General features: G+C 44.9%; 1 protein-coding gene across 1 annotated transcript in view; it reads right to left on the minus strand.

Annotated features, from left to right (window-relative positions):
• Window positions 1–372: 372 nt before the first annotated feature.
• CUL2 (cullin 2) overlaps window positions 373–14,490 on the minus strand; it is an 80,171-nt gene continuing 66,053 nt past the window's right edge. The window contains exon 21 of the mRNA XM_066585744.1: window positions 373–1,024. Within this exon, the coding sequence (XP_066441841.1) occupies window positions 893–1,024 (132 nt within the window). The 3' untranslated portion in view covers window positions 373–892. The remainder of the gene's footprint in view (window positions 1,025–14,490) is intronic.

Here is a 14,490-nt window from a genome sequence, read left to right on the forward strand (position 1 = left end):
GAACCCCCGCTTCCCCAAAAACAACGGCAAATTGGGGTCTCTTTTTCTGGAGAAGATCCTGGTTGGTCTTCGAACTTCTGATAGGCCTTTTAACATGACTGATGATCTGACATTGACTTCTACAGAAGTGGCGCTGCAGAAGCATAGTCATTTGCATATCAAATTTCCCAGAGAACATTGCATGGCCTATAAGTCTCCTCGGGCCTCTCCACAAGGAGAAACAGAACCTCCTGCCTCTCATTAAAACAGAAGTGCTAACACGTTTGTTGTAGGTGTACATATTTTTTTGGTGATCACATAAGGATCACGTGATAACGGCCTGCAGGTGAACTGAAGGAGCGTTCCTGGTACCTGGAGAGAATCCTCTCGATACACGGTACATGTCTTTATTATTGAATCTGACAAGCAGCGATATCATGTTCGTTGTTTTTGTACATTTTAAAGTAGATACAATTATTAGGTTATTTTTTTTAATATTACAATATTTAGCTTTGACTTTAGGTCCTTTAAGATACATTAAAAAAAAAAAAACTAACGGAAAAAAAATAACTGCAATCGTGTGAAGGAAAGTGAATGGGGGAGGGGCGGACAAATTACCCAACCAAAAAAAAAATTAAAATAAAAAAACCCAAAAATAAATTCCACATTCCAGAGATACTTCACTCATTCCTTTTAGTAGAGTTGTAAGAAATGTTACAATGGCATGAGCTTGAAATATTTATAGGCATTTTTCACTGACGCTCATGACGTGGCACTGGTGATGTTGTAAACAGCAGAAAAACAGGGACCGCCAAGGTGATAGAATATGGAGGCAAAGGCCTGCTTCTTCCAACGGGAACACACCAAACAGTGATGTGATGACGTCCTCTTACACACCGACGAGATGATAGCATCATGCTACGTAACTGTATTCGTCTGCTGAGGCTTGGCTGCGCTCAATGTACTGCTTGTCTATGAGGACCTCGATGCACTTCTTGATCATACTGATGCTCGGGTTGAATCGCGCTCTGGACTGGCTGATGACCTGAGGAGGGACAAGACCGCGTTACAGATGGACCAACATGAACATTACAAAACAAACAGCATAGGACGTTCTAGGTTGTGGCGTCACCTAGATCGGCGTTTCTCAACTCCAGTCCTCAGGACCTCAACAGGTCATGTTTTCAGGATTTCCTCAGTATTGCACAGGTGATGTAATTTTCGTCAGTCCTCAGACATTATCACAGGTGGTCTTACTATGGGATATCCTGAAAACATGACCTGTTGGGGGTTCGGAGGACTGGAGATGGGAAACACTGATCTAGATCATTGGCCTGCAACTGCAGTTTAACCAGTTATCTCGACACTGAAGTTCCCATGTTGTGTCCTTTAAAGGGTTCTCCAGCCCAAAAACATCCCTATCACTCACGTTCCACATTTCTGGCCTCCCGCTGCTCTCTAATTGCAAGTGTAGCAGAAAGAATGAAAGGAAGATGGCAAAAACCCTCCAACACATATTGGGCTGTTGGAGGTATAAATGGGGTTGGACGAGAATCTCAAGTTATGCCCTATCCTGTGACGTGGGGAGGGGAAGGTCTCACCCCGAGACTCTGCCGATCTCAGGAATGGGGGTCCCACGTTCCTCACTGTGATGTTCCTGCAGGGAGGAAGAGACAGAGTGAAGCGCTGATAGTGCAAGCATACTAGCACTCCATTCACTTTCAATGGGACTGCTAAGATAGCCGAGCGGTATCTGATCGGGCATTTCTGTCAGCCCTGTTGATATGAACAGAATGCTGACTGCGAGTATGCAGCCATGCTCCATTCAGAGTGATATCACTGGGGGGGAAGAAGTGAGTGACCAGTAGAGGGGGACATCTCATCACTGCCAGATCTCCGAGAAGCAAGAACTCCGGGACCCTGCAGATCTAACTGCCATACTCCTTTTATTCTGTCTGCTACCCTTGACCTGATGGCTATTGGTTTTCGTAAGACTGGCGCTCCCACTCTGCATGAGGACCTTGGGGATCACAACGGTGTTTGTCCTGCTGAATTGTATTCTTGAAGGCAATCTTGGGCTGTAGGTATGGTATAGTACACTGCTGTGGCCTCATCATACCAGGCGAGTCCGGGCCAAGATCTTTACTCACAATACTCATTTGGAGCGCTGTCCTGCTTCTGAGTATATACATTCACTCTCTACTGTAGCGGTCGCACATCCCTCTCCCCGAATGTCAGCGCTGCTGTAAAGGGGGGTTAATGGGTATTCCCATCTGGGACTTTGGCATAGTAAGAGCATAAACATCCAATAGATGCAGATACCCCCTCTAGGACCCGCACCCCTCTGTCCCAGTAAAACATGAGGATTGGCGGTGGTTGCGATTTACAAGAAGAGCCGAGCGGGCAGCACTACACCGATTCCATAACTCCCACAGAACTCAATGGGAGAAACAGAAACCGTGTAGCGCAGCGAGCTAAGTACTTTGTGCAGCTCTCAAGTTATAGAAACAGCGTTCTGCTGTTTGTGCAATTCCTATTTCATTGACTTCTATGGGAGCGAAAACACGTAGTAAAAGCCCCGCTCAGCTGTTTCCGTAGGTCCTGACCACTACCGGCCATCACAACCAGCCAGACCGGGGGCAGAACTAGATGCTAGGCTATCTGACTTTTATGGCATATCCTATGCATATGATGTGAATACTCCTTTAACCCCTTCCTGCTACGGCCCTTTTTCCATTTTCTCATGTTAATTTTTCCTCCTCCGTTACAAAAAAAAATAAAAACCACAGGCCATTTTTGTTTCTTTCTCCATTTTTTTTCTTCATAACATACGAGTAGCTACATAGAGGGCTCGTTTTTTGGGGGAATGGGTTGCACTTTTCAACGATACCACGAAGTACCATATAATGTATTGGAAAACTTTTAGAAATTTCAAAGTGGGGCAAAATGGAGAAGAAAAAAAACAAAAAAAAACCTGCACTATTTTAGCGGTTGGGGGAGTGTTGCTTTTATGGTGTTCACAGTGCAATAAATTACAAGCTACAGTATGATAACGGCGATAACACATTTATATATGTAATTTTAAAAAAATGTATTGCTTAACCCGTTTAGAACCAGTCACAGAAAATATACGGCGCCGGGTCCAGGGCTTAAAAGCCTAGCCCTATGTATAATTACTGCGGGGATTTAAGGCTCGGTCTCTGCAATCAATCAGAGGCAGGATAGGTTGCCAGCTGTTAGTGACCGCTGATAACATGGAAGAGAAGGCAGGATGGGGTTTTTAACCCTTTCTGCCTTTTCCTTACCTGAGTACAAAGCGCTCAATCGGCACTGTGTACTAGAAAGTGGAAGTTTCACTACGGAAGCCTGCGGGTCAAATGACCGGCGGGATTCCCTGCTATAGCAGAGCTTCAGGGTTATACTAGAACCTGATCAGCCCTGCCTTATCCGAGTACCGCTGTACTCGTCCTGAAAGATTCGGGACGCACTGCGGAGCGGGGAGCTGCAGGGGAGAGCGGGGAGGAACGGAGGGGAGATCTTTCTCTCCTTCTCTCCCGCCCGCTCTGCCCCGCTCCCCGCTGCGGCTCACCTGTCAGCAGCGGAGCGCCCCGAATCTTTCAGCACGAGTACAGCGGTACTCGGATAAGGCACATTACTCGGACGAGCAGTGCTTATCCGAGTACGTTCGCTCATCTCTAAAAATAACCCAAAACCGATGCCAACCAAAACCGTTGCTATAAGCGCCCTGTAAACCAAAACCACACATATTATATATCAAAACGTCTGAAACAAAATGAGGAACCCGTTCCCATACTTTATTCTAGCGCAAATATACTTATTAAAAAAAATAGAAGTGTTTAAAAAAAGAAATCTTTTTTTTTTTAGCTTTTTACCCCCAATAAAACAAAAAAAAAAAGGGAAAAAAAAGTCAGTGAAACATATAAAAAAAAAAAATCACCCTTTATGTCACGGAGGAAAAAAAAAAAAAAAAAAACACAGCAAAAATAATTTTGATAACTAAAAAGGAAAAAAAATAGGGCAGTAAAACCACCAGATGGGTAAAATCTCTAAAAAAATTCTGGTCCTTAAGGGGTTAAATTAAATCTCTTTAATAAAATGTGCTTTCTGCTGCCATCTTTTGATCTTCATACCTTTTTGCATTTTTTCTCCCATTAGGTTGTTTGACAGCTTCTTTTTAGCGCGGTACTCTGTAGTTATTAACTATGACTTTTGGATTGCTTTTTATTACATTTCCTCTTGAATATGGGGTGAAAACCCCCCACAAGTCTGGCATTTGTATATATTTTTCGATGGTGTTCATTGTGCAGGATTAGTGTGAGATTTTAATCTGTACCTTTGCAGGCACAGAGATGCCACTTTTACTTTCTGATGAGGCATCAGGGAAAAGTTTTTAAAAAAAGGTTTTTCTTTTTTGCTTGTTTTTTTAATTAAAAACAAACAAAAAAAAACTTTATTGTACTTGTTTTTTTATATCTTTTAGTCCTCATAAGGACTTGAACTTGTGATCATGTAATCACTCATACACTATAATGCAAAACGAATACTAAACAAATGCAATACTGAGTGGCAATCTGTCAAGAAGTGCCCCATACAATAGCATTTGGTGATCGCATGGAGCGGGTGATGATGGGGATGGCTGTGAGCGGGGTTTAGAGGGTTAACAGCTTTGATCTGAGTATGCTGTTGGAGGGTGTCAACTGTCAAAGATGACCAATGCCAATGCCCACTATGTATGGAGCAGGCTCTGCTCCTGAGCTCGCTGTATATACAGACACCTGATGTGTGTACAGGGTACAGCGCACATTGGTGTTAATCACTTGCCAAAGTCAGCCTGTGATTGGCTGCAGCGGTCACATGTCCCTGGTGTTAGTGACATCATTAGTGAGTGCAGCAATGAGCACTGCAGAGTGGGAGCAGTGGTAGATCGGATGAGGTTTCTCAGTTTCTCCAACACCTTCAGCAAGCAACGCGACCTTTCAGGTGTTTGGATGACCGCTTTACGACTGAACACGACCTTAGTTATGCTGGAAGCTGAAAAATGCAGTCGGAGGCGCTGGCGGCGCGACTGCACGGTGTCAATAAGACTGCTGTGATCTGTGAGCTCCAAGGGCTTAAAAACTGGCTGGGGGATTGGAATGTGGCGATTTGCCAGCTTCGTCACAAGTTATCATAGCAGTCCGCTTTCTTGCCACGCTGATTTGTACCTACAAGTGCAGATCACTCACGTGGGGCTGTTGGCATATGCAAACCTGAAGACCGTTACCTCGGTGGCGCAGATGGGCTCACAAATTGTGATCCAAAAAAAGTCCACTAAAAACCTCACAACGGCCTCGTTCACACAATAAAGGGAAGTGAAAGGCCAGGCAAAAATATCCAACTAATTAATACATTTGAGAGCCTCGCTATTGGAAGTGGAGAGAAAAAACAAGAGACAAAAAATTCTTCAGGAAAGTAGAGGAACAAGAGACCCCGATCACAAACTAACATGTTTAGACACAAATGCCCAGAGCTGGGAAACAAACAAGTAGAACTGGAGCTCCTAACACAGGAAGAGAAATATGATGTCATGGGCATCACAGAAACTTGGTGGAATTATACACATGATTGGAACACAAGGCTTTAAGGATACAACATATTTATAAGAAACAGACCTAATAAAAGGGGAGGAGGTGTTGTGTTGTATGTTAGGAAAACATTCATCTCCACAGAGATTCAAGCTTCAGAGCTGGAAGTTCTGTAGAAACTGTTTGGGTAAGAATGCAGGGAGAACAACAGAAAAGACACCATTGTAGGCATTTACTATAGGCCGCCTGGACAAGCAGATATGGAGGAACTCTTTCTACATCAGATGGTGAAGCTCTCAAAGAAGCCCAACATAGTGATCATGGGAGATTTTACCTATCCAGACATTTGTTGGGAATCTCTCAGGTAAAAGTAATGGGTCCAACAAATTCTTATCCGCTCTTGCTGACAACTTTATCTTCCAGAAGGTAGAAGAGAAAACAAGGGGATCTGCTATATTGGACCTAATTCTTACCAACAGGGAGGAAATGGATGAGGAAGTAAGGGTGGCTGGGACATTAGGAGGCAGTGATCATGATATCCTTGGATGTTGGATAAAAAGGGGAGGAAGACCTGAGAGGACCAAGACCTCAAGGTTGGATTTCAAAAAGGCAGATTTCAATGAACTCAGAAAGAGGAGAGGAAGAATCCAATGTCTGGATGTTCTTAAGGACAGAAATGTCCAAGAAGGTTGGAAAATATTGCGAAATGAGATTCTCAAAGCACAATCGTTAACAATCCCTTAAAGGGGTTGTCCCGCGCCGAAACGGGTTTTTTTTTCCAACCCACCCCCCCCCCCCCGTTCGGCGCGAGACAACCCCGATGCAGGGGTTAAAAAAGAACACCGGACAGCGCTTACCTGAATCCCCGCGCTCCGGTGACTTCTTACTTACCTGCTGAAGATGGCCGCTGGCATCTTCTCCCTTGGTGGACCGCAGGGCTTCTGTGCGGTCCATTGCCGATTCCAGCCTCCTGATTGGCTGGAATCGGCACGTGACGGGGCGTAGCTACACTGAGCTACACGAAGCCCCATTGAGAAAAGCAGAAGACCCGGACTGCGCAAGCGCGTCTAATTTGGCCATTAGACGGCGAAAATTAGACGGCAACCATGGAGACGGGGACGCTAGCAACGGAGCAGGTAAGTGAAAAACTTTTGATAACTTCTGTATGGCTCATAATTAATGCACAATGTACATTACAAAGTGCATTATTATGGCCATACAGAAGTGTATAGACCCACTTGCTGCCGCGGGACAACCCCTTTAAAGAAGGAAGAACGGGAAGCATTTAAAGAGACCAGGGTGGATGAGCACAGAACTTGACCACATGTTAAAAAGAAACAAAAATATGTTTAGCAAATGGAAAGAGGGGGGATATCTTAAGAAGCTTGGACCATGGGCTAATAAAGGTCTTTTACTGCATTTATTTCGCTGCCTGGAGTGCTGCCTACACATTGCTTTAGTTGAAGAATATCATGCGGTCTGCAGGAACTATAGGGCAATTGTCAGAAAAGCTAATAATGAATTGAAGCTTGCAACACAGGCTAAAAGAAATGAAAAAGGATTTTGGGGGTCAAAAGCAAAAGTCAAAGATACTATTGGATGCTTACTGGATGAAAATGGTGAATTGGTTAAGAATGATGTTGGGAATGCCGAAATTTTAAATTCCTATTTTGTATCCGTTTTCTCTCAGAAAGTAGATGTAACATCAGCTGATGTTCCCTGTGCTATTGGGGGAATACAAGAATGCAGGCTATCTGTAAGCAGAGAGATGGTGAGGGAACACTTAGATAACTTAAATGAATTCAAGTCTCAAGTTCCAGATGAATTACATCCTAGGATACTAAAGGAAGCAGCAGAAGTAATTGCTGAACCACTCGCCATAATCTTTGAAAATTCCTGGAGAACAGGAGAAGTCCCAGAAGATTGGAAAAGGGCAAATGTTGTCCCCATCTTCAAAAAGGGAAGGTGGATCCAGGAAACTACAGGCCTGTGAGCCTGACTTTTATACGGGGAAAGACCTTTGAACAAATTATTAAATGGTATGTATACAAGTACTTGGATTAAAATAAAGTAATTAACCAGAGCCAGCATAGGTTTGTAAAAAACAAGTCATGCCAGACTAATCTAATTTCCTTCTATGACAGAATTCCCTGACTGGGTTGATCAGGGAAATGCAGTGGATACAGTATATCTTGACTTTAGTAAAGCATTTGACAAAGTATCTCATACTATACTTATTAAAAAAAATAACCAAATATGGCATTGACAAGGCAACTGTTAGGTGGATTCACAACTGGCTGAGTGATCATACTCAAAGAGCGGTCATAAATGGCTGCACATCCAAGTGGAAGAATGTATCAAATGGGGTACCACAAGGTTCTGTCCTGGGCTCAGTGTTGTTCAACATTTTTATAAATGATCTGGAGGAGGGAATGGATGGGAAACTGATCAAATTTGCCGATGACACAAAGCTAGGAGAGATAGCTAACACTAGGGAAGAGAGAGAGAGAGTATTCAGAAAGATCTAGAAAAGCTGGAACAGTGGGCGGCGACTTACAGAATGGTATTTAACAAGGAGAAATGCAAAGTCCTATAACTGGGTAAGAAAAATGAAGGAAGAACATACAGATTGGGAGGAATTGGGCTAAGCAGCACATGTGAAAAAGACTTTGGTATACTAATAGATCATAGACTGAACATGAGTCAACAATGTGATGCAAGAGAATAGGACTAAAAGCTGGCATTGGAGAAGGTGCAACACTTCAGGTTAAAGCAAGTAAGAAGTGACCAGAGGTGTGGAAAACGTCTCCTTTTATTTAATAAAGTACGTGATGAGCTAATGAAAACATGTTTCGGGGATAACACCTTCATCAGTTCAGCTGGTGTTTAAAACATACGAGCAATTAGTGGGTCCCAAAAGGGTTAATAATGAGAACCGGTTTGCCTGTGTAGCAAGGGTCAGTATACTTGATAAAGACTCACTTGAGTTGAAACATCGTGTTTTGTCTTGTGGAGAGGAATAAAGGAACCTGTTTAAAGCTGCACTCTGTATGCTGTTACATTGCTATTGTTGGATACACTAAGCCTAATAATAGTCTGACACAGCTCACCTCCTCCCCTTCCTGCACACTGACCACTAAATCTAATAATAATCTGACACTACCTGTTCTGTAGAGAAAACTTCTCAGCCATCATCATCACAGACAGGATTACACTGAGAGGTGACACCTATATATAGATAACACAGGGTCAACCATTCACAATAGTCACAGCTCACCTCCTCTCCTGCCTGCACACTGACAGCTAAGCCTAATAATACCTACCCAGCAGCGGTGGGTGGAGAACAGGAGCAGAAGGCAATAACCAGCAGTTGAGAAGAAGCGCAGAGCCCACTGTAGCAGCTGCATAAACAGATACTGCGGGCTGCGGTGACGTCACCTAGCCTCACTACGGAAGCTAAAAAAACTCCAATGCGTATCGAGACCTAGATATTGGTCTCTTCCTTCGGCTCCCGTTCTAAGCCTGCCGCTGCTAGGTGACTGTTCTTTACAAATCGACATATTGCTTTTTTTACTTTCACGGTCACTTTCTTTATTATTCAGCATTGCTATATTGCTTTTTCATTTCCATTGTCATTTTTTTATACTCCATCCTGCTGCATTCTATACGCCTCTTTTCTTGGTTGTACCAATACAGGCACATCTATCAAGTTTAGCGCACCATTTGTACATTATTGCTCTTGCATTTTATTTATTCTGGTAGGCTGGGGTAGTGGCCTACTTACGGTTGCAACTACTTGTTATATACTTTTGGCGCGGGGTTATACACACATACGCGTATATACTAAGCCTAACAATAATATGACACTCCCTGTTCTGTAGAGTTAACTTCTCAGCCGTCATCTGATTATCATCATAGGCAGGATTATACTGAGAGGAGACACCTATATATAGATAACACAGAATCCGCCGTTCACAATAGTCACAGCTCACCTCCTCCCCTCTCTGCACAGACAGGATTATAATGAGGAGAAACCTATATATAGATAACACAGGATGTACCATTCACAATAGATGATGTCACAGCTCATCTCCTCCCCTCCCTGTACAGATAGGATTACACTGAGAGGTGATACCTACATAGATAACACAGGACCACCATTCACAATAGTCACAGCTCACCTCCTCCTCTCCCTGCACAGACAGGATTACACTGAGAGGTGACACCTATATATAGAGAACACAGGACCCACCATTTACAATAGTCATAGATCACCTCCTCCCCTCCCTGCACACTGACCACTAGGCCTAATAATAGTCTGACACTTCCTGATCTGTAGAGAAAACATTTCAGCTGTCATCTCACTATCATCACAGACAGGATCACACAGAGTTTCTAACATGTTTCTAACACTACGCACAAGACAGCTGCGTTGCTGGACCTCTGCTTTGCATAATGTAACATACATATACAGAAGAGAGTTAAGACATTGCAGCGCTCTTCTCTATATTGCAGTATGCAGAGGAGAGATTCGAGACCGGACAGCTGTTGCACTGCTGGTTTGGATCCACAATGGGATACCTGTCAGCTAAGGCAAGAAGTTATGAGGCAACAGGAGAATGGCCAGAAGTTCCAACACATTTATCATTAGTGTGGACTCCTGTCTAGTCCAAGTGCCTTGTGGCGTGAGACATCAGAGAATCTTTCCCTATGCTGGCAGAGAAATTCGGATCCTTCTAATCGAGAGGGTTCACGGATTTGTCCCAATTCGAGAGAATGGTTCACTGCAGAAGCCAAGTGAAATTGGCTAGAAGGAATCACCTCAAAGGAAGAGCCCATCAGCCCCAGAATGCTCATGCAGTGATGAATGGTCATGGGATTCGGAGTTTGCAGAGAGCGTGCGGGTGGAGGAGAAATAGTTTTGTCAGTAGCAGATCTGAGCCGTGTCAAAGGAAAGACCAAGAAAGTCCCGATGGTGAGAGGGAAGACTTGGGTTGGTTGATGAGGGTCTCCAGAGTGAAGTGGAGAAACTCCAGGTTGGCCGACAGGGTCGGGGCTTTTAGCATGAGGTAAATGAAATAGGAAGAGCTGTGAATTGATAGCGATTTGAGAAGATGGCGAAGCAGAGAAATTGCTGATGCGCTCGATAGATGGGGACATGAAGATAGGCATTCATGATGGATGACAAACTTCATGGACTCAACAACAGATCTCAGTAAATTCATAAGGAAATGTCGGATTTTTTGCATACAGATTCAACTTTTCAGGTCCAGTACGGGCCAGACCGCGCTGTCCTTCTTGGGTACTGCAAAGATTGGAATAGAAACCCATTGAGCATTGAAACAGAGGAACCAGAACAATGGCACTTTGAGAAGATAGGTTGTCTATCCCCAGAGCCAAAGCTTTGTCCTTTGAAGATGATCTCAGAATGCCAGAGCTGAAGAAACGATCAGGAGGGAGGGCAGAGAAGTCTATGATGTAGCCAAAATAAATGACCTCCTGAGCCAAGGCATCTGAGACATAGGCGAGCCAACTTTCCCTGAACAGGTAAAAAGTCGTCTCCCCATTCTGGACGGTCTAGGTGGGGGCCGTCCTTCATGCAGAAGATTTAGTGGATGAGGACATTGAGGGCTGGGGATGGGGGTGCCACAGTTTAAATGAGGGCCTCAGCTTCTGTTCCTGAGAGGTTTTCTTACTATCCAAGTGGAAACTCTTACCACCAGTGGCCTCCGAGACTATCTCATCCAGTTTAAGCCAACGAAAACCAGACCTGTTAAGGACCCTTTTGAAGAATTATCTGTGTCCCAGAAGTGTAGCCATAGGGTGCAGCGTGTGGCTATCACAGCTATCAATGCGGAAGCCAAGAGTCCAGCCGTATCTAGAGAAGCTTTGCAGATAAACTTTCCTGGCTGGGCAATCTGATGCACAATGTCTGCCAATTCTTCTGGGGCAGAGCCAGAGAGAATACCTCTGCATAGTATTTTTGCTCATTCAGTAGAGGCCCTGCTGACCCAAGGAGAGGCAAAAACCTGCCTGAGTGCCAAAGCCACTGCCTTAAAGGACGCTTTGGTTAGTGAGCTCATTTTTCTGTCATGGATGTCCTAAAAAGACGAAGCGTCCGGCATAGGAGGGGTGGTATGCTTCGCCAAACGGGACACTGCGACATCTGCTGTTGGTGAAGACGCCACTTTTCGAATAAGTCCTCTGGAAAGAATACCTGAGATGCAGACGCTTAGGTTTAGTAAAGGGTTTGTCGGGAATAGTTCCATTCCCTGGTTAGGACATAGTCGAACTCTGCATGAGGTGGGAAAACCTTCCGGAGAACGATTTGGCTGTCTGAAGGAAAAACGTCACCACTGATGTAGTAGGTGTGTGATCTGATACATGAAGGGTATTCTTCACGGTGACCATCAGGCCATCTACTATAGTGCAGAGTTTAGAGGCCCGTTCTTCATCCAGATCTGAACCAGAGAGGGACTTACAACAGTTCACCCTCTGAGTGACTATGGTCTCTGAAGCGCTGTTCAGAGAGCAATTCAGGAAGGGCTGCGTAGGATGATGATGCCTTGAGTGATCAGGATTAGCTTTCTTCCATGGTCTATCACGGGAAGAGTCCCGAGTGCAGGAGTCGTCAGTCAGAAACATTTCGAAACTGTTGACTGGTAGAACGGTCCAGCCTTTTTAGACTTGCAGCAGACGCCCATTCTGTTTCAGTAGTCTGTGCGGGAAGGGTGTCAGTAGTCCATTCTACGGTCGCCTGATGGGCCGGCCCCTATCTGGAGTTTTCAGCTCTGGAGTCAGACAGGACGCTAAAAACCGAAGACTGTATTTGATAGAACACTACTGTATACGGATAATGCAAGGGGTCCTGCAGAAGAGACAATAGCGCAATCTGATATTGATGACATCTTGAGGATAAGTGATCAATAGCTAAGTCTTGGAAAACCCCTCGAAGGGTGTGTTCACAGGTAGCGGAAATGCTGCAGAGTTTCTGCATCAAAATTCACCCCACTGCAGATCTGTTGCCGATTTCAATCTACACATAATCGTGTTTCGCTCACTTGCCGCTGCCAGCCCCAAGAGCAGTCACCATCACCCAGCAATGGTTACAGAGCGCGCCAACACCACTGGTCGGGTGATGCCAAGTCCCCATGCAAATTTTGGCATCGTTTTTGATGCGAAAATGATGCAGATTTTGACGTAGCTTTCTGCTACATGTGAATGTACCCCAAGAGCGCTGCTACTATTCCCCTACTGCGCTCCCCTTCTGGATGCAGCAGCGATGTCATCCCGACGCAGGGACATGTGACTGCAGCAGCTAATCACTGGCTGAAGAGGCCCTGTGATAAGACTGGCTGCAGCACTCACCTGGTCCTGGTGACATCATCGCTGCGGCCAGAAGACCAAAAAGCGGTGGAGCAGGAGCGGTGCGTGATCTGCGCAGAGTAGGACTGCTTTTTTTTTTTTTTCAAAAAAGGAAAAAAAAATATCCCCCCCCCCATATAATCCATTCAAGAAACTGACAGAAAAGGAGAAAAAGCTTCGCAAGCAGAAAAATAATAACTAAAAGCAAACGACCGAACAGAAAGAACCAATAAACTGTATATTTATTCCTTGATCTGCATTTCATCTGCCTCAGAATATGCAAATACCCTTCACCCGCGCTCAGCAGGACGCCTGCGACCGGCGCTGCGAAACGGGAATTATGTATACAGGGTGAAGCCATGCAAGGAATCCTCCGAGGCGAAAAACAGAAACCAAGGAGGACGAAAACATGTAAATGGCAACATCTCGCTAAATAAAGCGATCTCAGTGTCCACGGTGGCGAGGACGTCCCTCTACAGCTTGTAAAGTACCAATTATCAGCCCTCCTGATATCATGGAAACTTAACCCAAAAACCTTTTTCATAATGAAGTCTAGTTCAGTCGTAAGAAACTCGACAGCAGCGCCATTAATTCTCTGCATCATTGAAACCTTTAATACTGATTAATACATTCTGCATATAAACACACTGACCACCACTTTGTCGGAGCCCCCGGCCCCCTTTATCAGAGCCCCCAAAGATTGGCGCTTCCCTGTATGGAGATTCTCCCAGCTGTGGAGTGCATATCGAGAATAGTGCAATCGAGGAAAACTTCTTGCGAAAGGGGATCCTGTGGATGGAAATAACTCATCACTGAAAGGGGTCGGAGGAGGATGTCAGGGATCGCTCTGACCAACCGGCTGCAGAGTCAGCTGAATACAACGCTGGAGCTCCAACTAACGTATCCGAACGCACAACTCGCTGTTCCTCAGCACGAATGATAAAACAGCAGACGAAAAGTTCCAGCACCATTGTGTCTAAGAGAAACAGAAAGACTCCAGCGGGCAAAAGAGCGCAAAACTTGTATCACTGAGCAGCGGAAAAACATCTCCTGGTCAGATGGGTCCAGATATCTGTTGCTGATGGGAGGTCAGAATTTGGCGCAAGCAGCATGAATCGCTGACCCCTTCCTGTCAGCCGGTCAGAACATGTCAACACCGCCATCTAATCTGCAGCGACTACAAGAAGCTTCCAGTCCGCAGGGGGCGGTATTCATCACTTAGTAGAAGCTACACAACAAGGAACTCCTGCGATTCTGAAGGTCAATGGAGGCCAATGCTCTACTAGATGGGTAATAAAGAGGCCGTTCAGTAAATGTCCATAACTTGACAACTAGTGTTGAATCTCCGTTATGATCTCATCAGCTCTACATTGCAACAGTCAGGCGTGACCCGTAAACCGGATGAAGCACTTACACGGATCCCGTTTCCAGATGAAATGTCACTGCCAATACAATTTGCGCATTGTCAGCATGTATCCGAATAACCTTGTTTTCCCCTTCTGAAGTTGCCCCGATACCACAGAGCCGCCACAATGTGTCTGCATTTATGTGACGGAGAGCG

Source organism: Eleutherodactylus coqui, chromosome 12 (assembly GCF_035609145.1).
Source record: "Eleutherodactylus coqui strain aEleCoq1 chromosome 12, aEleCoq1.hap1, whole genome shotgun sequence".
Lineage (NCBI taxonomy): Eukaryota > Metazoa > Chordata > Amphibia > Anura > Eleutherodactylidae > Eleutherodactylus > Eleutherodactylus coqui.